Consider the following 26,707-nt stretch of genomic DNA (forward strand, 5'->3'; position numbering starts at 1 on the left):
TTGAAGTCACAACTTTGGGAGATTTTGTTATTATCAGCCGATTATAATTATGCCACTACCACAACTCAGTGATGTGGCCTCAGAGGACAGCGTTAGTAGTTCCAGGTGGTGTTGGGCAAAATTTTCTCTAATTAAGATGTTATATAGTGACAGACTTGATAATTTCCAGTATCACCTCACCTTTCCTTTGATAGCTTTTCTCCATAGAAGTGTTAATTACCAAAGAAGCAATTTAAAAGTAGGCTACAAGCAATAAAAGTGAAATAAGGGGGCACCTAATTATTTGCAAACTGATTGCTGTGAAATAAACACACCATTATCTCTAGAACACAGTTTAGAGACAAAAAGGAGACTTCTGGTCACTGAGGCCAACCATGATTGCAGTGATATTGGTGGATCTGTAAATATCTTAATCATTCAGCTGTAGAATGTGCTTCCTGGTTTGTCTTCACAAAATAGTTTGTGAAGGCTTGAGATGCAGTCCTCACTGCACAACCATTTTTATAACATAATGGGCAGATCCCCTCCTATCGTGCTTATTTCCAACCTGGAGCCCATCTGGACAGAATCCTTCACCCTAGTCCCCCAGGAAGCTGGGCACACCTCACTGTACTCATTCTCACACCTGAAAAGGCAAAGAGAGTTCCTTAGGATTGGGATGGGATGACCACTGACTCTGTAGAGAGAACCCTGAAAGAGAGACTCTGGAAGGGCATTTTCCTCCCCGAAGTTATTTTATTAGATTAGTACTCAGTGGATGGCAGCTCATCAAGGCACTGGAGTCAAACACATTAGATTTCATCACCAGCAAATAAAGGCAAATTTCAGGGATATTGCCTTTTGGGAAGTGAATGAACAGGAATAGGAGCTTTCTGAAAGAAGAACTGAATATTTTCCCACTGATCTCAGAATGACACTTTTGATCCAGCATAAGTTGTTTAATTTATTTTACAAGATAATGCACTGGTTAGCTCTGGGCTCACTGGGGCATGAATGGAGGGTGAAATAGCCCATTGTATCATTAAGTCTGTGTCAAAATCCCCCCATCCATTGGATGGGGCTTTAATAATGAAAAAGCTTGTTATAGCTCATGCAAACAATTATGACAGCACAAAATGCTTTTTAGTGATTTCAAGTCAGAATTAGGCAATGGCAATGGGCACAAATAGCCACTTAGGGGACATGCCAGCTGCTTCCAGTGAAGCTGCTGACATAAAAGCAGGGAAAAAGCACTAAAACAGATACAATTCAAGTCATAATTTGGTTGCTAATAATTTCCTTTTTGTGTCTGCAGCCTTGAAAAACTGTCCTGAATAAGTGCATACATAAAGACAGTGAGCCAGGTCAAGCCATCACACAGATGAGTAACAGCCAACTACTATCATAAGGTGAGTTTAGTTCAGTTCAGTTCAGTCGCTCAGTTGTGTCCAAATCTTTGCGACCCCAAGGACTGTAGCACATCAGGCCTCCCTGTCCATCACCAACTCTCAGAGTTTACTCAAACTCATGTCCATTGAGTCGGTGATGCCATCCAACCATCTCATCCTCTGTCGTCCCCTTCTCCTCCCACCTTCAATCTTTCCCAGCATCAGGGTCTTTTCAAATGAGTCAATTCTTCACATCGGGTAGCCAAAGTATTGGAGTTACAGCTTCAGCATCAGTCCTTCCAAAGAATATTCAGGACCGATTTCCTTTAGGATGGACTGGTTGGATCTCCTTGCAGTCCATGGGACTCCCAAGAGTCTTCTCCAACACCACAGTTCAAAAGCATCAATTCTCTAGTGCTCAGCTTTCTTTATAGTCCAACTCTCACATCCATACAAGACTACTGGAAAAACCATACCTTTGACTAGATGGACCTTTGCTGGCAAAGTAATGTCTCTGCAGTTTAATATGCTGTCTAGGTTGGTCGTAACTTCTCTTCCAAGGAGCAAGTGTCTTTAATTTCATGGCTGTAGTCACTATCTGCAGTGATTTTGGAGCCCCCCAAAATAAAGTCTCTCACTGTTTCCACTGTTTCCCTGTCTATTTGCCATGAATGACTGAGAGACTTCACTTTCCATGCATTGGAGAAGGAAATGGCAATCCAGTGTTCTTACCTGGAGAATCCCAGGGATGGGGGAGCCTGGTGGGCTGCCATTTATGGGGTCGCACAGAGTTGGACATGACTGAAGTGACTTAGCAGCAGCAGCAGCAAAGGGACCAGATGCCATGATCTTAGTTTTCTGAATGCTGAGTTTTAAGCTAACTTTTTATCTCTTCTCTTTCACTTGCATCAAGATGTTCTTTAGTTCTTCTTCACTTTCTGCCACAAGGGTGGTGTCATCTGCATATCTGAGGTTATTGATATTTCTCCCGGCAATCTTGCTTCCAGCTTGTGCTTCATCCAGTCCAGCATTTCTCATGATATACTCTGCATATAAGCTAAATAAGCAGGGTGACAATATACAGCCTTGATGTCCTGCTTTCCCAATTTGGAACCAGTCTGTTGTTCCATGTCCAGTTCTAACTGTTGCTTCTTGACAGATTTCTCAGGAGGCAGGTCAGGTGGTCTGGTATTCCCATCTCTTAAAGAATTTTCCACAGTTTGTTGTGATCCATACAATCAAAGGCTTTGGCGTAATCAATAAAGCAGATGTTTTTCTGGAACGCTCTTGCTTTTTTGATGATCCAATGGATGTTGGCCATTTGATCTCTGGTTCCTCTGCCTTTTCTAAACCCAGCTTGAACATGTGGAATTTCACTGTTCACGTACTGTTGAAGCCTGGCTTGGGGAATTTTGAGCATTTCTTTGCTAGCATGTGAGATGAGTACAATTGTGTGATAGTTTGAACCTTCGTTGGCATTGCCTTTCTTTGGGATTGGAATGAAAACTGACCTTTTCCAGTCCTGTGGCCACTGCTGAGTTTTCCAAATTTGCTGGCATATTGACTGCAGCACTTTCATAGCATCATCTTTCAGGATTTGAAACAGCTCAACTGGAATTCCATCACCTCCACTAGCTTTGTTTGTAGTGATGCTTCCTAAGGCCCATTTGACTTCGCATTCCAGGATGTCTGGCTCTAGGTGAGTTATCACATCATCGTGATTATCTGGGTCATGAAGATCTTTTTTGTACAGTTCTTCTGTGTATTCTTGCCACCTCTTATTAATATCTTCTGTTTCTGTTAGGTCCATACCATTTCCGTCCTTTATTGTGCCCATCTTTGCATGAATGTTCCCTTGGTATCTCTAATTTTCTTGACGAGATCTCTAGTCTTTCCCATTCTATTGTTTTCCTCTATTTCTTTGCATTGATCACTAAGGAAGGCTTTCTCACCTCTCCTTGCTCTTCTTTGGAACTCTGCATTCAAATGGGTATATTTTTTCTTTTTTTCTCCTTTGCTTTTCACTTCTCTTCTTTTCATAGCTATTTGTAAGGCCTCCTCAGACAACCTTTTTGTGTTTTTGCATTTCTTTTTCTTGGGGATGGTCTTGATCACTGCCTCCTGTACAATGTTACGAACCTCAGTCCATAGTTCTTCAGGCACTCTATCAAATCTAATCTCTTGAATCTATTTGTCATTTCCACTTTATAATCATAAGGGATTTGATTTAGGTCATACCAGAATGGTCTAGTGGTTTTCCATACTTTCTTCAATTTAAGTCTGAATTTGGCAATAAGGAGTTCATAATCTGAGCCACAGTCTGTTCCTGGTCTTGTTTTTGCTGACTGTATAGAGCTTCTCCATCTTTGGCTGCAAAGAATATAATCAATCTGATTTTGGTGTTGACCATCTGGTGATGTCCATGTGTAGAGTCTTCTTCTGTGTTGTTGGAGAGGTGTTTGCTATGACCAGTGTGTTCTCTTGTCAAAACTCTATTAGCCTTTGCCCTGCTTCATTCTGTACTCCAAGGCCAAATTTGCCTGTTACTCCAGGTATTTCTTGACTTCCTACTTTTGCATTCCAGTCCTCTATAATGAAAAGGGTGTTAGTTCTAGAAGGTCTTGTAGGTCTTCATAGAACCATTCAACTTCAGCTTCCTCAGCATTACTGGTCGGGGCATAGACTTGGATTACTGTGACACTGAATGGTTTGCCTTGGAAACTAACTGAGATCATTCTGTCATTTTTAAGATTGCATCCTAGTACTGCCTTTTGGACTCGTTTGTTGACTTAAAGTGAGTGAAGCTGATGACAAAAGCCAGGATGTCCTAAAGTGGGGCAGGATTCACACACACAGCTCAGAAATGCTTTTGTATGGGTGGCATCTCCTGTTCTCTGAGGCCCAGGCCAGCGCCTGGATAGGTCAGCAGAGTGCAGCTCTCTGGGAGGGTGGAAGCTTCCTATAGAATCCCTCAACATGCCTTGCATCCTTTGTTCTCCTTCAACCCCCTTGCCAGTTGCACACTAATTAAGACTGTTTTCTTCCTCTCCAGTAAGGATTTCCTTAACCTACAGCAAAGATCCTCTTTGAATTGTCTGCCCTACATTTGTAGAGTTAAAAAAAAAAATTCCATTAGCTGCTCTATGTCTGATTTCAGTGACCTGTTTGCTTGTCTGCTCACACCTCTCTGGTACTTTGCTGAAAGGGCTCCTTTCCCACACTCCTTCCCTTCAACTTGGGCAGCACTGAGGTGGGTGAGGCGTTTATTTACACATCTCTTTGGATCATTAGATAAAAGGGATGACACACTTCTCTCTCCTGGGAACATGTTTAAACATGAGCCCAAGTTTTCCTTCTCCACTTACTTTCTTGTCAACACACACATAAATCAGCCCTATCACAGCTCATTCAAAAGGACTCTCCTATGTAGTGCTTTTTTCTAGAGTTCTGTTTAACTTTTAGTAAGCTGTCAGCTTTTAAATAGACTGTGTATATAACTACAAAGAATTTTGTGCTAAAATCTTTAGTCTGAGAAACTACTATAAGTGGATGTTTTATAAGATTTGAAATTTATAAATTGGATTTTTCTCAACTCAGGAGACTGGTAATAATAATTAACTTTGATTCTAGGTTATAAAACTAAGTCTCAGAAAATGCTATCACTCATTTCTTCTGTGACTTTTTAAGTGTTAATTTTCTTATTGGGATACATTTTACATATGATGAGATGTAAGATCTTACGTCTACATTTTGATAAGTTTTGCGAACTGCATACACCTGTGTAAGAGCCACCGAGCAAGATACACATCATTCCCATCATCTCCTAGAGTTCTCTAGTCAATACCCCTTAGATATTGGTGCCCCAACAGGCAACACTGGTTCTGATTTCTATCAACATAGATGATCTTTGCCTCTTCTAAAAACAGAATTATTCTGTATGTATACATTTTTGTGTGTGGTTTCTTTGGAGCCTGATTTTGAGATCCACCCATGGTATTATCAGTATCTGTGGCTCATTCTTATTACTGACTAGTATTCCATTACACAAGGGTATTCCAGTTTGTTCATCTAGTCTCCTGTTGGAGATTTGGGTTGTTTATAGTTTTGGGCTATTATGAATAATGCAGTTATAAATGATTTAAAAAAATGTAAGTGAGAAGTAATGGCCAAATTTGCAAGTTTTTTTTCTTTATAATCTGGTGTGATCATGGAAGTAAAACCATCCAGTATCTCCTCCAAAGGCACTGCTGAGGCTCCAAAATAAGAGAGTTGTTTTAATGGGCCTGTGTTCAAAGACATGGTTTACAAAGTTCTTTTAAGGGGAATTCTCAGCCCAATCGAAATTATCACAAACATCAGAATGAATGATTAGGACTCATGTTTCCAAAAATGACTGGTTCATGTAACACCAGTGGTGGAAGACAGTGAATTTTGGTGGTACGTGGATTATTGTGTTTAATAGTTAAATGTTCATTTTTTATGCTTGTCTTTTATTTATGGTAAGTGATGACAGATTTTCCTTTATCCTGTGTGATTAAGTTCCCTTCGGCAAATTTAAGACCAAAGAAAAATTCTCAGGAAAATTGTTCAGTTGAAGCTCAAATTACTCAATTTAAAAAACACTAGCACTGTAGTTAAGGTAGACTGTGGTGCTAACTTACCTGGTCTTGGCCCCTCATTGTGTCATCTTGGCCACTCACCCGGTTTGCTTCTGCATCTGTAAAACGAGCTATTAGTACAGGTTTCACCCATTTGCTCTGAGGGCTGAATGATGTCTGTGAAACTAGGAGCACATCTTGAGTGCTGGGTAAAGTGAATTTGCGGTTTCACTGTAAGAATCAGCAATCCTGTGGATAACCAAACACCGGCCAGGAACTGATGACTGGAGGAGTCACTGAGGTCCTCATTTTTGATACTCATGAACACCCAAGGGCTTTCATAACTATTAAAAAAGTACTCATAGGCAAAAGATATGTACACTGGCAAGAAGAAAAACCTCATTTCTGACATTTTAAATTTAAGATGTCAATTTTAACCTTATCCATGAAATTTTTGCACCTTTATGTCCCTGGATATCTTCCAGTGTCTCTTAGTTTATAGTCTATGGGAACTTGAATGGTATTTGTATCCTACTCTTGTGTGAAAATTATATAAACCTTAATTATGTTGAATTGGTTCACAGTGGTTTTCAGGTTTACTATATCCTTCTATTTTTCTGTATATTCATTCTATTAATATTTGAGAATTTGATATTGAAACTCCAACTAAAAATCTTAGCTGCTTAAAAAATAATTATAATATGGCTTCTCTGTGGCTCAGATGATAAAGAATCTGCCTGCAATATGGGACATCCAGGTTCGATCCCTGGGTTGGGAAGATCCCCTGGAGAAGGAAATGGCACTCCAGTATTCATGCCTGGAGAATTCCATGGACAGAGGAGCCTGGAGGGCTACAGTCCATGAGGTTGCAAAGAGTCGGACACGTCTGAGGGACTAGCACTTTCACTTTCATAGTGGAAATATACGTAACTTTGTTCTATATTTTCCAAGTCCCCTGTAAATGTGTTACCATAATTTCATAATTAAAAAAAAGAAAAATTTCAATTTTAACACTCCAAATCTTTATCACTATCTTCCAGGCAAGCTCTCCCCAACCCTAACTCCAACTGCTACCTTTTTAGGTTCCAGGGCAGGAAACTGGCGAGGGGAATGGTGTGCAGGTCAAGTGGCTTGACCACACATTGCCATCAGCCAGGGAGCTTCTCAAGAAGAGATGCCTGAACCCCACCTCCTGGGGTTGTCACTGGTCAGTGTTGGGGGGGGCCCTCTGATGTGTGGTCAGGGTGGAGATGCATGGGTCTAGCTCACCAACACTGGCTCAGTTCAGCTCCAATTCTCCAGGACTTGGGAGCAGGGCCGTATGCTGACCATGGCTGAGTGGAAGCACAGCTCTCTTCAGGACGTCTGAGTTCTGCCTAACATTTTGGAGGCAGTAACTGAAAGTCAAGTTAGTTTCAGCAGAGCTTTTCTATTTCCATACCTTGAAGAGCGGGGTGGAGGTAGGGCTCAGCTCTTTGAACCACGATGCGGTTTTGTCTTTCAGGCTCCATGTGCAGATTCTTTTTCCCTCTGTTATCAGGGAGGAGCCAGAGAGGGCACCTGATCTTCTGCCCAGTTCTCACCCACAGGCTTCTTTCTGGCGCCATTACAAGGTCTGGCTGAGACCCAAGTGAATTCTTTGCAACCTAAATTTGGATCAGTTTTTGAAATGCTGCCTGTCAGATGGGGGTCCTGGTTCACCAAGCTATCCCAAAGGATGATGAGGTTACTAGAAGCAGCAGTCACTGTCAAGTGAGCTCAGGCCAGCTGCAGAGTCCTTTACTCCTGACTCCATGGGGGAGGGCCTTTAAGCCAGATGCATGGAAAGCAGGTTCAGCGAAGACAGTGATTCAAAACTCACACAGACACATCTCCAAAGTCCTGAGGCCAGCTCCCTGGAGGAAATCCGGCAGCCTCTGCCATCGAAAGAGTGTGGTTTCCAGGGCACGTGAGGCTGGGAGCAGCTGGGCAGTCTGACTGTGGGAACTGGCTCAGGTGTCATTTCAGAAAGCCTGCACTTCGGAAAGGTTCGCCATTGGTGGACGTGAGGAAGATGAGATGCTTGTGCTCAGTCGTGTCCGACTCTTTGCAACCCCATGGACTAGCCCACCAGCTTCCTCTGTCCATGGATTTTTCCAGGCAAGAACACTGGAGACGGGTCCCATTTCCTTCTCCAGGGGAACTTCCTGACCCAGGGATCACACCCATGTCTTTTACGTCTCCTGCATTGGCAGGTTGGGTTCTTTACCACTGCCGCCACCTGGGGAGCTGGACGTGAGGAAGCTTTTTGCTTATTTCTGTATTTCCATTTCACTTTGGAGCCTAATTCTTGAGCTGTAGTCCCTTCAGCAAGAGAGAGAAAGCACTTTCCTCTTGGAACTCTCTACTTATACTCACAAATTTAAACACACAGGCCAGACTAGGTTTTTTTCTTTTATAATCACATTTGCAGGATATACTGAGCTGAGTGAACTCCACTGGGTTTGACTTGCTGTATGGGTTGTTTTCCATGTAAGACCCAGGGTGGAAACCACAAGACTTGGGAAGTTCTCAGACTTTGGGTCTTCAGGGATGGAGAAAGGCTAGGAAGGGATGCAGCTTGGTATTATGAGGACCCCTGCCTGCCATGCATGGTGGGGCTTCCCTACCCTATTTCTAAGCCAGGAATTATTTTGTCTCAAGGGATTACTCAGCAAAATAATTATTTAGAATTTGTTTCAGCTTATTACATTGCTGCCAACCAATAAGTGCCCAACCACTGTTCTTACGCAGTTATGGAGTTCTTAAAATGACGCCAAAAGGAGTCTGCCAATTTAGTTAGGGCCAGGCTGCCAGATGTAATTTCTCTTTGGTGAAAAATGGTGTTAAATATACAGCAGTCTGGAAAAAAACATGATAAAATGGTAATGGGCATTAGATTAAAAACAGATCACAAGAAATAAAAACACTAAGATAGATAAAGAGGAGGAAAGTTCACAGCGTCATTCTGTGGAACAGTCCATTCCGCAAAGTATATTAACTGTATGGAACTAGGAAAAGTCCAAAATAGATGGATATATTTAAGCTGTTTCCTATATGCAATGAGATTCACATTTATTAATTTACTTTTCTGTGTCATACACAGAAAAAAAAAAACAAAGAAAAAGAACAGGGAACAAATTTTCAAGGATGAAATTTCCACATTTATTTTCTTTCATGTGCATAGAAAATGGCAGTGAAGGGTCCTATGAAAGAGGCAGGGGATGGGCATGGTGCTGCTATGCCAGACTGGACTTTGTGCTTCACAGGTACACTATTCATTTTGGAAACAAAGGATGTTGTAGTTTGTTTTTAACTGCTAACAATTCCTTGGGTTTCCCATTTGTTTTTTAAGCTGTCAGTTTCTTCAAATCTCTTTTCAGATGACACACTGCGTTACAAGTGATGGCACTTAACCAATGTGGCATTTCCATATTTACATCAACAAAAGAAATTTACAAGACATAATAGCATACAATCTTGACAGTTAGTAATAGCAATAAAACACGAAGGGCATCCATTTTATTTATTTTTTTTCTGTACAAACTATCAGAACATAACTTATTCACATTAAAAAAATCATTTTTAATTTGATTTGACCTACACATCCCCCATCTCATTTCACCCATTTCTTAAACCTCTCATCACATCGCCCACACCTTCACCAGACTATAGAATCTACAAGTAATTAGATCTAACACCTAAATATAGCTTAGAAAGTCCTTTCTCCCGAAGGTTGCCTCACTTCCCTGAAAATTCCTCAAAAAAGAAAAAAAGAATATGCTCTTCACTCATTCCTTCCATGTCACTTTCACATTTCATCAGCAAATCAGCAAGACGGACTTCTCATCTCAATCCAAACAGAGTTAGAAAGAAAGAGTTCCTCTCCCAAGCATCAGGATGCTACACCCATGAGTCTGGGGACCCTGGGTACTGTTCTGCTCTGTAAGAAGGTCGTTTAGTGGAATAAAAGTCCACGTAATTCGTGGTTGATTTCAGTCCATACTGTGTCGAATAATCAGTAGAAGCTGGAAAGTGAACTCGGTCATCAAAATAAGGATCTTCATAGCTATGAGGAGACTGCAAATACAATCTGTATGCATCAAAGTTCTTTCTGTTGGAGTCATCTTGACTATAATACAGCTGTTGATGCTGTTGGCAAAATGAGAAAGCAAATAAATGAAGGCAATTTTTGGAAGTACATGTTTAGGGAAAATTAATGTGGGCTTCCTGCTTTATATTTTTAAAGCAATATTCAGTGTTTGTGAATTTATCGTTGAACGTTTTTCTGGTGCACACTGTATGTTCACTAGTGGACTGGAAGGATTTTAAACTGTTTACAGGTGAGCTGGCAGTTGGCTCAAGTCCTGTCCTATGACTTCTAGAAGTCAGCGACTTGGGAGAACCCCACAGAGCCCCTGCTACCTCCCTCCTCCCTAGAGGCCAAGTTCTGTGCTCTGCTCTGGAAGAGCCTGTGATTTGGGCATGCCTGTTGAAAGATGGCCTTTATTTTTGCTTTGACACGGGGGTACAATTAGCACATCAAGAACCCAGTTAAAGGTTGGATTTGGGGGCTCCGGATTGCTGTATAATTGCAGAAACATCTTTGAAAACATTTATCTCAGAGATGAAGATTGAGTCCATCCCTCAGTTTTAAAAGAAATATGTAGTCCGGTGAACAAATCACACCTTGGAAACCCTGCTGTGCTTTTAAACGAATAAACAATCTCCAGGCAGGAGAGCAGTAAAATTAGAAGAGATATGTGAGCAAATACAATTCAAAAGGAACAGACTTCCCCCAAGCCAGGGCTGATACTAACTTCATCTGTAAGGAAGCAAAGTGAAACACAGGTGGGCACCCACAGCCTGACCTCATTTCCTTTTGTGCTGTCTATCTCTGACTTCACATTGATTTCTTCACATGTTTGGAGAAAAACTGTAATGGTCCTAATGTCTGTCTTTCCTTCTGATTATGCCCAAATTCTACCCCTGCCCTGCCTGTAGCAAGATGTTACAAATTTACCACATAGGGATCAACACCATATTCTGGAACTAAAGGCATTCTAATATTATAAGGATTTCAGAGCTAAATTTGCTTTTTAACTTAGAGTGATGATTCTGAGGATATTTCTCCTGACGAAAAAACTATAGCAGAGATTATGAGTAACTTGAGAGGTTCTTCTTCCATCTACAGGGAAAAGATATGGAAGGAGGTCTGAGAGCATCCTTATCTGCAGGGCAGGTTACAGGCTTGTTTGGGAACCCCCCAACTGCTGTGTTAATGGAAGGTAAGAGGAGAGATCAGATGACCCATGTGGACATGGCATCAGACAGGACCAAAATGAATTTTAGGCCCCCATGAAAGCAGAGATTAAATGTTACAGTCACTAGTCCCCTTTCTGCTGGGGACTGGGGTCTACCCCTGTAGGGCTGAGTCCATTGTGACCTCTGAGCCTAAGACTCAAGTGTCTTCAAACCATGGAGGCCTGAATTGGAGGGAGCCATGAAGATGGAGAAAGAGACGGAGGTACAAAAAAGAGAACAATGAGGTGAGAGGATGAAGTGTGCTTACTGATCTTTCCCCACCCAGAGAACAGAAGAGATTTTAGAGACCTAAAAAAAAAAAAAAAAGTGGGAAGAGGAAACTGTTGGGTAAAGAACAGGAGTTAAAGACTTCTCAGCTGGTTGCCATCAGTGGCATGGGGTTACCAATTCAGATATGCGAGGACAAGAGGCTACTGGAGAAGTGATTTGCTTAAACCACGGATGAGCTTCCAAGGAACAGAGATCCCCTGGGACAGCTCCCCGGCCCCGCCGTGTGGGCCCAGCTCAGGTAAGTCAACCGGCGCGGACCCCTTACTGTGTTGATCCCTGCTAATCGGCCTTCTGTAAAAATGGTATTGCAAATTCACCTGTAGCCGTCTATTTTGTTCTCTTGCTGGTGAGGAATAGGAACTGATGTAAATTGGTGAAGGTTTGCTGGAGCCTGTAAGAAAATATTTTATGAAATTAAAACTAGTGCTCATTATCCGGTCCATTAGGTCATATGGACTCCCAGGGCTAGGGCTGGTGGTGTGCCCGACAGGCCCTGCCTTCCCGGCATGGCATAGCCCCAGACGGTTAGCAGCCTGGGTGCCCCGGATCAAGCCTGCGTGTCTCACCAAAGAGCAATGCCAATGCACAGATCCAAAAAGGATTCCTTCTCAAACTCTGGTCACTATGGGGAGCTCTTCCCACCTGTGTAGATGTTCGCTGGCTGGCTTTCTGAACAGCAGACATGCTCCCGGAGCCCGGGGAACATGGCTTTTCCAGGGCTCTTGAGCTTTGCCCCCACCCTCAGATGGGGGAGGGGAAACAAAGCGGAACAAGCTCCATGCTCTCAGAACAGCCTTGATTCAAAATCCCAGGTCCTGCAAGGAGCAGGCACAGCCTGTGTTCTAAAAGGCCGGCCACCTGAAGGCACAGTCTTGTGTCTGCCATATTTGAGTATGTCTTAAAAAGAACCTGGTAACCAGATAGCTGTCTTCAAGAGGCCACAGCAGACTCTGATGATGTCACTGGTTACCCTTCTAGTATTGTTAAGGCTAGCAAAGATTTTTATTTTAATGAGGAAAATGAAACATATTTGAGGCAAATTAGTTTATTGAAGCAAGCAAAGAAGATACAGAAGGGCGCGCATGCTAAGGAGGCGATCTTTAAAATAAAGCAGGCTGCTGCAAACCTGAAGCAACAATGCACTTCAGTTGGTATGTGCATTTCCTCTGCAAAGAGCGTGGTGTTTGAAATGTAGCATCTGCAATTTTCTGAGCTATTAATTGCCATAGTAACAACAGTCGATTAGTAAATAGTCCTGTGGAATCACAATTTTAAAGACAACAGCACAACTGAGACTGCTCCCCCAGCAGTTGTTAAATTGCCACCAGCTTTTATTTCTTTTTAATAAATAGTTTTTTTTGAGAAAGGAGCGTCCCCCTCCTTTTTGAAACCTCCAGAGGAGTTTCAATTTGCAAGATAGCTGAGAATGGAGATAATATGAAGTCATGGTAACCCTTCAGGTTGGCATTCTTTAAATAAATTATATGCACGGCTTTCTGAATAGGACATAAAAATAATACTGTGCAACATCACTTTTGTTATTCTTAAAAAATAAATAATCACTCTGAGGAGAATCACATTATATATTTTGTTATTCATTCAAACTTTTCCACGAAAATGCAAATGGAATTGACCCCCATCCGCAGGTTTGAATGTATGAGTCGGTCCAGGAGATCGGCCCTGCCGACTGTCACAGAGCACAGGTTTCTGGAACACACAGGGGAGTGGGGAGGGGGCAGGACACAGGGCCTGCGCTGCACGGGAGCGGGAAATGCGTTCTCACTCGGATACAGTGCTCTTTTTATTTGCGGTCAGCAGACCACTGCCTCTGCTTGTTTTACTTAAAACAAGTGGGAAAGGCAACAGCCCCCGAAGCAGGAAGGAGATGGAGACAGTGGAGCATGGTTTGCTGCTGGGGGACCATCTCAAGGCAGGCAGAGGTTACCTCCCAGGCTGCCGTTCAAGCGCCTGGGGACACGCGGCTTTTCGAGATACTCTATCACACACCCGACTGGCATCTTACCAGGGTACAGGCCTCTGTGTGTGGCATCCCCTTGGCTACTGTAATACTGCATAGGTGGCTGGGTCCTATCGTATTCAGAGCGAGGGTCTCTGACTCCTAACAGTGCTGGTGAGGACGAGGTGCTGCCGACTGAAGGGACAGGTGAGAGGAGGAGGGAGAGAGGAGAAGAAAGAGAGGATCAGACTGTCAGTGTCTCTAGGAAGTCCTTTCTGGAAGAACAAAGGTCAATAATTAGACGCGGCCAGCACTAAAGTCAGCTCTTAGAGGTGCTGAGAACTGGAGGGCAGCCAACTCCAGGTCCCTGGATGGTGGCCTGCAGACTGGCCACTGTGATGATCAGTGCTGTCAACCCCGGAGATCGCTGGGAGCCCAGCGTGGTACAGGGGTTGTGCAGTTTCCCCATTGAGATGGTGGGTCTCAATGACCTGCTTAGGCCTTTGAGACTAATGCAAAAGTTGCGTTTGCTGTTTTATGATCTCAGTTCAGTCGCTTGTGACACACCCATCTATTATCCTTAATGTATAGCTCTTCAGTAAATAGATGTTTTATGGCATGTTTTGATTTCTGATGATTTCCAAAAATATCTGCATCTCTAAATGTGTTTGAGTAAGAGTGCCCAGCCCATGAAATTTATAATTCCTTTTATGGTGATCAGCTGTCAGGAAAATTTTAAGCTCAGTGAGCCCTGCTCATCAAGAAGCTCAGGATGCTGAGAAGCCCAGCTTCACAAAGGTCCAGCTTTTTTATCCAGCTGGAGCCAAACGTTTCATAACAACATATCTACCCTTGGGTATCCTGTGGGACATTTTTGCACTGAAGGAAAACACTTCACATCTTCTTTTTCTCATTAAGGAATCATCTTGCTTGTACTGAAGTGTCTTACAATTAAGAATGGTCACTTATTCACTGGATCCACAAGAGAGCAGCAGCCCCCAGACCCGCCACTGGTGGTTTTGCACGCATTGATGCTTTCAGAAGAAGACTGATGGCAAAATATCTTCCCTAGAAAATATTCTGAGCATGGGCCATGTCTATGTGCTTCTCATCCTACTTTCTAGAAGGTAGGTAGACATCCTCACCTGCCTCCCACTATTATCAATGTCAGCAAGACATGAGATGTGCCCATAAACAGATATCACACTAATCCCGAGGGACGGATGATCAGCCCTCAGAATAACTCGAGAAACAAGTGTGAATTATATCCTACCTTCAAATGGAACCCAGAGAGGGACCTCGGAACTTGGATGGGGCTCGTCAGCACTGTCCAGTGTGGGTATCTTGAGTCCTCAAAACGAGTTCGTTGCTTACTATGTTCTAATTTGTCTGAAATTACTCTTTTGCCTGTACACATGCCTTTCGTTAAGCAGCCCGCTCTCCCACTGGCCCTGGCACCACTCTTTCCAAGTTCCCTAAAGAATCCTGAGCATTTCCATAAAGCAGGATGGCCTCAGGCTATACCTGGGAGCCCGGCAAGAATGTGTCAAAACCCAAGCAGAGGTCTTTTTGAAGGAAAACAACTCATAATTTAAAAACTAAGATATAAATATATATCACGCAGTAGGTGGAGATAATTTTTAAAAATTCCTGGTATAAGTGAAGACATCTAATTACGCGACAAGAACCCCCAGTTGTATATTAGTCTTTTTGGCCACATTTGTCCACAAGAGAAATAAGACTGCCAGCAGAAACACAATTGAATACAACAGATAATATTTATATGTCAGAAGGAGAGATTTAAAGCCAAATAAAAGATGTTTATTACTTTTCCTGTTTCATTTAGCTAAGAATTAAATTTACAGGGCTGAATCAACTTGGTGGTAATATTCTGTTCTTACATGTTAAAAAAAAAATTATGTTGAGTCTCAAAACATTCTTTCTACCAAATTAAACACCACTAATAAGTAGGTAGCATGGTTGCCAAGACTCCCAACTTACAAATCATAGGGAATCCCTGTAAAGCCACCTACAAGGCCTGCCCATGAGCTCTGAATGCTGGGGTCTGGGTGCAGCCAGCAAACAGAGGTTTAACTGGTGAGAAGTAAGATGCAAGGGGAGATCATGGCTCTCCCAGGGTCTAAAGGACTCTAATAGTTTTCATCAAGAAAACTAAAAAAATCACTTTGGAAGAGATTTCAGACTTATGGCCAGCAGGCAGACAAGGGCAACCATTTTCAGGCACAAGCTAGTGGTTCTCAAAGTGTGTTCCTCCACTCTCCTATATCCGCGTCACCAGGTCGGCTTATGAAGTGCAGGTTCCCAGGCCCCTTGGCAAACCTAGTGAAGCAGAAGCTTGGGGTAACAGATGCTATGGAGGAGGCTGGGCCACTTTTGTACCCTAGTTGGTGTAAACTTGCATAAACCTTTCAAACGGAAGGAGGAGAGTGGGCCTGCTGTTTACAATAACATGTAATTCCTGAAGAAGGCTTTCAGTTTGAAGAGCAAACTCTCCTTCCCTCAGTGTTTGGAAGTGACAGGCTTAATCAATTAGTGTGCATGCTCAGTCTCCTCTGGACAGGAAATGACATTCTGTCACACGCTCTCACCTAGGAGGGGCGTTTACCCACTGACCTGACTGAATGACGGGTGACATCTGTTGGTTGGTGGTAGACAAGGAAGGATGCGATTTGAACCGGTCTCGCTCTAACGTTGACACAGGTGTAATAAAATGGTTCTGATTCCACCCATCCTGTGGAGTTAAAAGAGAAAAGGAAACCTCTCAAAATGAAAAATGACATTTCATGATAATAAATGATTACGACTGTGTGCTCTGATGAATGCTAATTATATTAGAGCTATTCTCGTAAGTTACCTTTTTATAAATGCTCCGGAGGTCCCGATATTGCCATAATGTATTCAAGACCTGGGCTGCTGCCTTCACCACTTTCAGAGATGATCTAGGGAAAGAGCGGGCGTGTTAATGAACGTGGGCAGCACCACCCCAGGCTCCACTTGAGAGACTTTGGCAGCAAAGCGGTGGCCATGAGGCCACCTCTCCAAGGACCAGGGCGGGGAGGAGGCTGCTGCTAGCAACCACCAAGGTGTGAGGAGCCCCTGGGAGTCTGTCAAGCTCAGGGCTGGCCAGATGTGGCAGGGACCAAATACAGGCTCCCAGGCATTCGGCTGTGTGGTCACAAGCTGTGGTTGGAATGAGCCCATGACTGCTGACCGTGACCACACATCCCAAGGGTCTGAGGGCCCTGCCAAGTTGGCTGAAATACCCGCTGAACCATTATGGGGCCTTCTTATAACTTTCCTATCATGTATGCTGCTAAGTTGCTTCAGTCGTGTCCGACTCTGTGCGACCCCAGAGACGGCAGTCCATCAGACTTCCCTGCCCCTGGGATTCTCCAGGCAAGAACACTGGAGTGGGTTGCCATTTCCTTCTCCATGTATACCTTGTATTTCCTATCGTGTATACCTCTTTGTAAACACGTGTGTCTGTGTGCTCTCATATTTGCTTTGGAAAATAAGGTCAGTTACTGCCTCCCCTCTCTGAAGACTGTTGAATGTCGGTGCTGTATTCGAGCGCCGCTGACCTCAAGTCCAGGCAGTTCAGCTCAGGAGCTGGTCCTCTCAGTCAGCGGCCTCACCATGAAGAGAAGTGGGAATGTGGCCTCCTGCCTCAGCAAAGGCCTTCAGAGCACCTCGTGAGGGTGGTTCAGGGGCCCTGAAGAGAACTGAACACCTCTGTCCTCAGACTTCATTTTGATATTGAAGATTTGATCTGCTGTCCTCTTCCATTCCTTATCTTCCCAAATAAACCCTCAGGACATGGGGGAAGAAGAGAGGAGAGCAGGCTGGTGGCACCTCCTCCACCCAGTCCATCACAGCAGAATCTGGGCGGTGATGATTCTGAGGCTTCAGCAGGGGGGTGGCACGTAGGCAAGTGGAGGAGCCTCACAATCTCAGTTCCCAGAGGTGAGTCAAGGGAAAATCTGGGTCAGACCCAACCACTCTAAGACTTTTTAAATTTAAAATTTCCAAAACAGACAACAGAGCAAGGAATACCCTAAAGAAGAGAATGCACAGGAAATTTCAGATGCCTGGGATGGTCCTGCAAGGTGTCCACAGCTCACAGCCACCCACTCTCAGCCGGGGTCTCACACTGCTGTTGCTGCTGCTATTGTTTTCCATCTTTGAATGCTGGGCAGCTGGGATCAGGTCGGGAAAGGCAGACCTCAGACCTGGCTCCAAGGACTACTCCACAAACCTGACAGCAGGGGCGTGCTAGGTGCACACCGGGACACCAACAGCTAGACCACAAATCTTTAGACAGGTTCTCTGGGCAGAAACCTGACTCCTGAGAAAGCAAGAAGTTTCTCTGCCCTCCCTTTGCAGCACCATTCCGGATGCAATTACGTAGTCTCATCTCTAATTTCTCTCATCCCATCTTCTCCTCAATATTGTTCAACTGGGCACATCTCAATCCTAGTCCTACCTGGCTGAGCAGCACATGTGATATGCGCTCACCTTCAAAACGCTTTCTGCATGTGGCTTGCAAGGCACCAGGTGTGGCTGGGTCTCTTCTGAATGGTCTGGCTGCCCTTTCTCGGGCTCACTGCCGGCTCCTCTTATCTCCTTGACCTCAAACCATGAGGGACACCAGAGCCCTCAGGCCTCTTCTCTTTTCTATCTACATCTCTTGTTGATCTCATCCCATTTCTCTTCTTTAAATACGCCATCCACATCCTATGACTCTCAAATTGATCCGCGGCCTGGACTCCATCTTGAACTTGACTCGAGTACATTCCACTCCTGACCAGACCTTCACGTGGACATCTAATAGCCATCTCAAGTGTATCACATCCCAAACTCTGGTCCTCCCTGAAGACCTGCTGCTCCTGCCAGCCACCCCATGTCGGTAAGTGGCAATTCCATCCCATGGTCTCTTCGGTCAAAGACCTCAGAGTCATCCTTGACACTTTCCTTCTTTCCTGCTGCTCATCTAATCCTTCAGTAAATCCTTCACTGATTCTACTTTCCAACATGTCAGGATCAACCACTTCTTCTCCACCTCAAGTCCTGTCACCGTTAGTCTCATTAGGAGTCAGGGGAGAAGAGTTTGTGGAGTTACTCTGATTACTTTCAGGGACATCGGATCATGTCTCTCCTCTGCTGTACACTCTCCAATAGCTCCCAGTTTTGCTCCGAGTAAAGTCAAGAGTCCTCTGACACTGACCCACAGGCTCCTGTACTTCTGGTTACTGTCCCTCCCCCTCTTCCCTGCTGACTTGCTCCGTTGTAGCCCCTCTGGCTTCCCGCCCTTCATCACACACACGGGTGCTCTTCCATCTCTCGGCACTTCCACTTGTTCCCTTTGCCCCCAGATGCTCTTCCCTCCCTCCTCCAGGTCTGTGCTCAAGAAGCACCATCTCCTCGAGGTCTTCCCGACTGTCTAAAATTGTAACACCGCCTCCTCACCCTGGCGAGCCCTATAACTATCCCTGATTTTATTACTTGCCACACACTCAGTACCATCCACAGGCTAAGTGCGCTGCTCACTCCGCTGGAACCTCATCTGCTCTGCCCAGGGAACGTAAGCTGCCTGTGGGTAGGTGTGACCTGCACACCGCTGTAGCACATGGCAGGCAGGCAGGAGACAGATGCTTGGTGAGTGAATTGAAAGGAAAGTAAGTTTATGTTCAGAAGAAAACTTGATTTGATCTAGGACTTTCTGAATCTCTTGTTTTGAAAAAAAAATTAGACTTTCTTTTTTTTAATATACAAAGATTTTGGCACTCTTTCAGCATTTCTGTAGTCTGCTCTTATGCCTTTCACAAATAAAGGCTATCTCACAAAATTTTAAGAGCACGAAATGTGATTTTGCTTACTCTTATGGAAGAGGGGAGAGAAGGGGAGTTAGTGGAACAGGACCTTAGCTTTTTCTGTAATGTTTCATTTCCTTTGAAATAAAAAGGAGTGTGTGTGCACTTATTACTAATGAGATAAAAAAGATACATACATAAGAAAAAAAGGACTAAAAGGAAATACGGATAATGTTGATAGCTGTGGTTTCTGTGGAGTGAGACTATGCTTTGCTACATTATTCTTATATTTTATCAACAGAAATTATTTCAAAAGTATATACAATGTGACTTCTAGCACTGATGCTCAGCCAACTAATAAATGTTCACTAATTGGGGGCCAGGCTTTGTTCTAGACACTGAGGATGCAGCAGTGAATAAAAACACAAAGCGCCTGCTATTGGTGCGGTAGATGCCAGAGGGGCCGTGGATAAACCAGGGAAGCCACTGCCCTACGGGAGGTGATCTGGGGGGCAGGGCATTTTACAACTGAAGTGGAGGTGCTATCCTGCGTGTCCTACACGTCCCACTTCCTTGAAGGATTCTCTGATCTGGTATTAAGGCAAATTCATAGTCACCACTATGGCTCTGTGACAAGAAACCTATTTTTGCCACCAATCCTTCTGCTGCTTCATCACTTGGGTGTCACCCAGAAGCGACATATGATCCAAGCCCAGGGCTCATCCTGAGGCCACATGTAGGCTCTGCTGCACGTGGTGATTTTAGTACTTTGTGGGAGCAAATGAACCCAGAACTGAGGATTTAGGAAGCAGTTCTTGCAGAATAGAGCCTGGAGCAGAGCCAAATGCCCGAGGGAGATGGGTCTTTAGGTTTTCCTCCCCATGACACGTCTGATTCTTCCAGGAGGCAGAATGACCACATGCGGCTTTAGGGACAGGACAATAGTAGGGCTAAGGGATGCTCCAAGAAAATAAAGAGCAGAAAAGGGGCCACATGACCACAAATACTTCTCCTAGCAAACTAGGTTTTAACTGCTTAGCTTACTGGCGTGTAAGAAGTGCAGAAATAAATCCCTCCCAACAGGAAATGTTATCCTTGACCAAAGCACTTGTCACAGGGCCAACCCAAGAATGAGGGCCTGGGGCTGGCATCCCCTTGCAGCAGACTTGCCTGTCTCCTCTGCCCTTGGTGATGTTCACCAGCTTCTCTATGCCTCCCGAATCAGCCAGAGCCTTGGCGTTCTCCATATTCTTGCTGGTGACCTCGTGCAGGGCGCAGCAGATGGCCGCCACGGTCTCATCCGACAGCACGCTGGGGCTGGCGCCACCTGGGAGCCGGTTGACCAGGTCTCGCATGGCGTATTTCCCTGCCCAGGACAAAAGAGCTCATTCCGATTCTGGAAGGGACCTGGTTTTTGTTATTATTGTTATTGAAAAATTGTGATTGCATGGTCTCTTTAAGATAAAACCTCAAAAGAGACAATAACAGGAAAGAAAAAAATCCACAGTGAAAAAGGAAATGACAAACATTTTAACTGTAAGGGGCAGGTTAACATCACAGCCAGGCCACTTGGGGAAATGATTTGATTTATAAAACTTTACTGAAAATTGCTAAAAGAAAATGTAAATCAGGGTATAAAACTGGTGTACTAATCACACTGCTTTAGTTTCCACTACTTTCATGAACAGTGAGAATAAAGGAATTATGATAGTAAATATTGTTCTCCATTCAATTCCTATGTATCACAATTACAACTTCCTCTTAAAGCTTTTAAAAACTTTTTTTTGAATAGGTTTTAAGTTGGTCAAATAAGGCTGCCAAAAATACTTTTCATGACATCTTTCTAGATCTCAACATGTGAAATGGGTAGTTACATATTTTCATCAAGTTGAGGGTTTCTATCGGTCTGGCATCTGACATCAGTAACAACGTGTTTGTTTCTTTTAAAGAAGACACAAATACAATTCTGGTATGAATGAGTATGCTGTATGTCTCAGGAGTGATGTAATAATAAAGTTCCCAACAGGACAAGGCAGGGGAGCCCCCTCGCTCCTGAAGCATTTCCCTACAGGCCCTCAATTTCCCTTACTCTTTTCCAAAATGCAATTATCTCGAGCTTTTGCCATCTCACTTACTGACTGACAAACTGGAAATTAACTAAAGCACAAGTAAATATTTTCTTAGTTTTTTCCCCCATGCTAATAATTGAGTGGATGCTAAATGGGGTTTTTATTGAAGACCTATTTATATACAGTGGTAAGCAGGAGAAGATAGTGCCTGAATACAAGCTCCATGATTTACAGCATGTCAAGGGAAGACTTGAGCTTTACTCATAGAGAATACTGTTACCAAGAGTGGAAAAACAGTGATGACATCTTAAGCCAGAAGATAAATATGGGTTTTAGGAAAAGATGATAAGTTAGCACTTGTGATTGTGAATACTTGTGAACGACCAGCAGGTCCGCAACATGTAATCTGTCATTTTGCTAAGGCATAGTTTTAAACTGCACTCTGGACGTCTGGGAGAAGGCCGCTCACTCCATCTGTGAGCGACCCTAGCAGTTCTCTCAGAGCTTGCGGCCCAGACAGCTAGCTTGGTCAGACTCAGGTGAATATGCAGGAACTTTTGTGAACTCACAAAACTGTGTTTCCTTGTGAAGAAACATCTCTGGAGACAGAGTCCACTGCTAGTGCTGGACGTGAGGAGAGTGAAGGGAGTGGTTCTTAGGAACAGAAATGCTGGGTAAATCAGAGTCAGATCCGGGAGGCGCTCAGACTGCCTAGGAAGGAAGGGATCTTCATGGGGAAACAAGAAAAAGTGACTCCTGAGTAAATAACGCGGGTAAAATAAAGCTCATCAGTGGAGGGAGAATATGCTCACTGAAGTTTAAAAGCGGGTGAGGAACTCTCAAAAACACAGGGAGGCACTGAGAGAAGGCGAGGCCCCGGAATGCACACTGCTTCTCCCCACAGGTCTTGGCTCTTATGGAATTGGCCAGCACCCTCTGCTCTCCCACTCTCTCCTCCATGTGTGGAATGATAGGCTGCAAGGCATCTGTGGCCAACCCTTTAATTTTTAGCAGTAAGAACTCCCAAACTATACATTCAAATAATATAAATGTAACAGAAATAACTTTAAAAATCTCTCTTTAGGGACCTAGAGGATTTCTCTCAAGGAAATGTGGAAACTTCAAGAGCTATAAACACATCTACTGGAATCAGGCATGAGTTGGAGTATGAACAGGCTGTGGAAGAAGCTCCTTTCCTCTCTGTGAGGTACAGTTTGGCTCCATGGAGGAATGGTGTTTTAAGAACAGGATAATCCAGGCAATGACTTAAAACAGCATTGCTGTCAGGCACTGTGTGAGGGGCCATAGAGAATTCTGTCACTCTGTAAGGTAAACCTTCTGGCCCCTATTCCTTTCCTCTCTCCCTATCTCTCATGGGCATTTTAATGAGTTCAACATACATTCACTAATCCACATAAGGTCTTGTCTAATTTCTCCTCCTCCTCCCCTGACCCGTCACCAGCTATGGGTCTGGCGTGGAACTTGCATTTTCACAGCAAATCCATTGTGAGGAGAGCTGGCATGGGCAGCTTCCTTTCAGAGATGGAAACCAAGGAAGGGTTTTCAATTGAGATGAAGGAATGGAGCCTGGTGGGCTCAATACAGGACACCCCAGGTTACATAGCCAGTGAGCAGTGGATCCAGGGTTTAACCTGAGGCCCGCTGATCTTTTCTGTATGCCACACTCTACTTGGGATGGTGGCCATCCCAAGGAGGCAAACAAGGTAAGCTGCCAAGAGTGCAGAACTTTGAAGAGGAGCTCATTCTCAAGTTCATGCAAGTGCTAGCTACATTTAAGGGTGAATGCCTCCTATAATTTTGTACCTTATATGCCTCATTTGCCTTTCCCTCATCCTGACCCTGCCCTGGGGTCAGGCCTTGGGGCACTGGCTCTGTTTTGGTGTGAGCACTTACACAAATCTGAGAAGGAAAAGCTATAAAACATTCATGTGATTTCTTTGTAAAATTTAGAACATGGTAGTATTGGTGAATTAGCAGATATAAGTCTCAAAAATCAGAAAAGTGAGAATCAAACCTTTTTTTTTTGTGGTTTAAGAAATGAATCTCTCTTGGGAAACAGTCACGCCAAATCTACCAAGTAGCTCTGTAATGTATGACTGAAACTGCTAGCTTTTCTGAACACGTACCTTCCAGATCAATGTTTAATTAATAAGCCTACCTCTCGCTGAAATGGAGTGGTCAGGAAGGACAGACACAAAGGTACCAAATACACCAAGAAACCAGGGACTAGGACTCAGTTGCTAATCATTTTAAATGTCATATTTTTATAAATCAAAAGAAGAGCTTTATAAATGCTGTCATTTCTCTTTAGAGTTCATCAAGTCACCAGAACATACCTATGAGCTCCTTGTTGCGAACATCTAGGGCCATATTCCTCAAGGCAGTCGCCACAGAAGAAACAACTCTATCGTTATCCATTCTCAGAAGCTCTACTAGGATGGGGAGCCCTTTTTCTTTGCGGACGGCTGCTCGGATATATGCTGCGAACTAGGAAACAAAACAAGATAATAAGCAATTATAAAACAGAGTGCAGCTCTCAGGTATTACTGTCACCTAAGAAAAATGTTTTCAAAAGATGAACTAATAGATTAAATGTTTTCTTTCCAACTGGAGATTAAATCTGTGATGCCAGTCAAGAGAAAACCAGTTTGGGAAAAAGATAAGCTAGGATGACTGATTTAAAAAGAAATCCCAAAGCCTGAAAACCTCAAACCACCATCTGGCAGATATTTTTGTGCAGAAAAGAGAAGGCAGTGATTACTTTCTACTTCAGCTACATAAACATGATTAAGGACGGATGGCGTGTCTTCTCTGCAGTTGGCCCCATGCCAGGTCCAGAGGCTATAAATAGCGTGGCAGAGCTGGTAACTGATCAGTGCACATTAAAGGAGAACCTGTCTCTATCCAGTCGTCTTTCCCTGTATTCTCTGCAACAATATTTACAGTTTAGTAACCCTTCAAAGAAATTGCTTGGGAAAAAAATCCCTTGCCTTGGAAGAAAAGGAACTCTCCAGGAACACTGGGCATCATAATTCATATACATTGGTGAAAAAATAAGTATATCTGTGCGCAAAATGCTTTATCATTCAAGATTAGTTAGCTGCTGCTGCTGCTTTTTTAAAATCCACAGTCAAAAACTTCTTTCGTGATTAAGAGGCAAGTCTGTACAGTGAGTCCGTCTGGGCACCACATGAATTGGAAATGAACACGAAGTCATCAAGGAAACAAACAAACAGAAAAAGTAACATTTGAAAATGGGTCTTTAATCTTGTTTTGAGCTTTCACTGGCATTTTTACCAATACAAACTATCTTTCACAATTTAGGATAATTGAAAAATGTTGCTCATAAAATATCTTAATACTTTCCTGCTGTGGTCAAGACACAAGGACAAAGATCTGCCAGCCCTTTGTATTATTTTGAACATGAAAATATGTGACTGACGCTTCTTTAATATCAACAGAATGGATTTTTTAAAAAACATAAATAAAAGGAAAAGATACATTTCAAAGATCCTATTAGCTTTTTTCAGGTAAAGTGAATACTCCTGTTTTCTAAATCAAATGAAATCTGCGGGGGAGACATAATACACAACTTGCCATCGGGTAAAGGACTTGGGCAGCTTTGGCAACTTCTCCCTCTGAAACCTGCAAGGACAGAACCAATGCCTGTCTCTCTTGGAGACAACTGGCTCAGTTTACCTCGAGGGCCTCCCTTTCAGAACATTACCACCATTGCCACCCCCAAAACAGCTTCTCACTTGCTTACATCTCTCACCATGAGTATCTTGTTTTCTTAATGAGAGTCCAATATTTTGATTTACTATTTTCGATACCTTTGAAATCACTTCCATATAATATTTACATTTTAAATGACCCTGCCATTTAACTTCTATTCACTAAAGGTCCCAGAAAACAAAATTCTACAACTCAAATCATATCTATTTTAGTTATTGCTTTTAAAATCACCATATGATTCTCAGGTCATAAGGAGCTGGAGGTGAACACCACATCACCAACATAAATATTTATGAATACTTATGTGCTGGGCACTGTCCTCGGTCCTCCACATTTATTACCTCATTTAATCCTTAAAATCACATAATGAGGTGAGTATTATTTCCATTTTACAGATGATGAACCTGAGGACAGAAAGATCTGAGGCCTCCAGCTAGTAAGGGAGGTAGGGCAGGATTCAAAGCCAGGGGTCTGGCTCCAGAGTCAGTACTTAGATGCTATTAGTACTTTTAATGTTTTTAATTAATTAATAGTTGATTTACAATGTTGTGCCAATCTTTGCTGTACAGCAAAGTGACATACACATATCAAGAACATAACAAAAAAACCACAGTGGCTTAGCACTAGGCCTAATTATTTATATATAAGCATTAGAACAGCTGGCTGCATGCTAGCAATGCAATACTTTTCACTCTCATGGAAAAAAACAATGCCCAGACAATTTTCGTTTTGGGAGGTGGTGATGGAGGAAATAATCAAAAACAAGCATTATAATCATTCTACTAAAACATACTTGTTGGCAAACTTCTAGAGGTTGAAATGTTTCAAACAAGAATTGTCTGAGATGTTGTCAGATGATATTTAAAAAGTTTTGAGAACTTGCTTATGGTGGTAACAGTAGGAAATCACCTTCAATTTTCCTAATGAAGTCACAGATTTACCAGTGGAGGCAGAAACTCTGCCACACGTAGGTTCTGCAAGTATTAGAAAGGAACAAAGGCCCAATCTCAGCTCCAATTCAGGCCCTCGGCATCTCTCACCAGGCTCTCCAACAGAATCCCAGCCTCCATGGCTCTTGACTTCAAATTCACTCTCAGTGCAGCTGCAGATGGGATCCAACAGTGTCCACATCAGTCTGTCTATGTCGCCTGTCTGCTTAAACCCTTTCAGTGGCCCCTCTGGTCTGAAGGTCAGGTTTTAGCTCCTGAAGCTTGGCCGTCAGGCCTGGGTACGAGGGCTAGTTCCACCACGGGCACTCTTTGTCCCCCTGCACACCTCAGCCACCAGCCCATAGCCTGCGCCCATGACGTCCTCACTGTGAGGGCTCTTGTGCCCTCTTGTCCCTTTATCTGGAAAGCTCCCTCTGCACCCAACCTCACACTGTGTGGCTTCATCTGCTCATTCTTAAAGGTTCCACTTGGGCAGCACCATCCCCCCAGGAACTCTTCCCTACCTCCTGGAGTCCCTCCTTCCTTGCCTTTCCCTCACCAGGCTGAGTTAGAGGTCCTCTTCCAAG

General features: G+C 43.5%; 1 protein-coding gene and 1 long non-coding RNA gene across 18 annotated transcripts in view; one reads left to right on the forward strand and one right to left on the reverse strand.

Moving 5' to 3' along the window:
• Positions 1-9,122: 9,122 nt before the first annotated feature.
• Positions 9,123-26,707, reverse strand: part of PKP4 (plakophilin 4) — a 258,317-nt gene continuing 240,732 nt past the window's right edge. For 12 of the 17 annotated variants that reach the window (XM_024998423.2, XM_024998419.2, XM_024998418.2 and 9 more), the window contains 7 exons: positions 23,793-23,943; positions 20,537-20,732; positions 16,411-16,495; positions 16,170-16,287; positions 13,602-13,730; positions 11,896-11,969; positions 9,125-10,135 (listed from right to left, as the gene is read on the reverse strand). In XM_024998423.2, the coding sequence (XP_024854191.1) occupies positions 9,887-10,135; positions 11,896-11,969; positions 13,602-13,730; positions 16,170-16,287; positions 16,411-16,495; positions 20,537-20,732; positions 23,793-23,943 (1,002 nt within the window). In that variant the 3' untranslated portion in view covers positions 9,125-9,886. Of the gene's footprint in view, positions 10,136-11,895; positions 11,970-13,601; positions 13,731-16,169; positions 16,288-16,410; positions 16,496-20,536; positions 20,733-23,792; positions 23,944-26,707 lie in introns of all 17 variants that reach the window. The other 5 variants (XM_024998427.2, XM_059891489.1, NM_001191491.1 and 2 more) reach the window with 4 other exon arrangements.
• On the forward strand, positions 11,483-23,856 carry LOC132342966 (uncharacterized). The gene is made up of 4 exons (XR_009491576.1): positions 11,483-11,816; positions 14,454-14,662; positions 22,520-22,642; positions 23,768-23,856. It is a non-coding gene; the product is annotated as an uncharacterized lncRNA (long non-coding RNA).

The sequence above is a fragment of the Bos taurus genome, chromosome 2 (genome assembly GCF_002263795.3).
Source record: "Bos taurus isolate L1 Dominette 01449 registration number 42190680 breed Hereford chromosome 2, ARS-UCD2.0, whole genome shotgun sequence".
NCBI lineage: Eukaryota > Metazoa > Chordata > Mammalia > Artiodactyla > Bovidae > Bos > Bos taurus.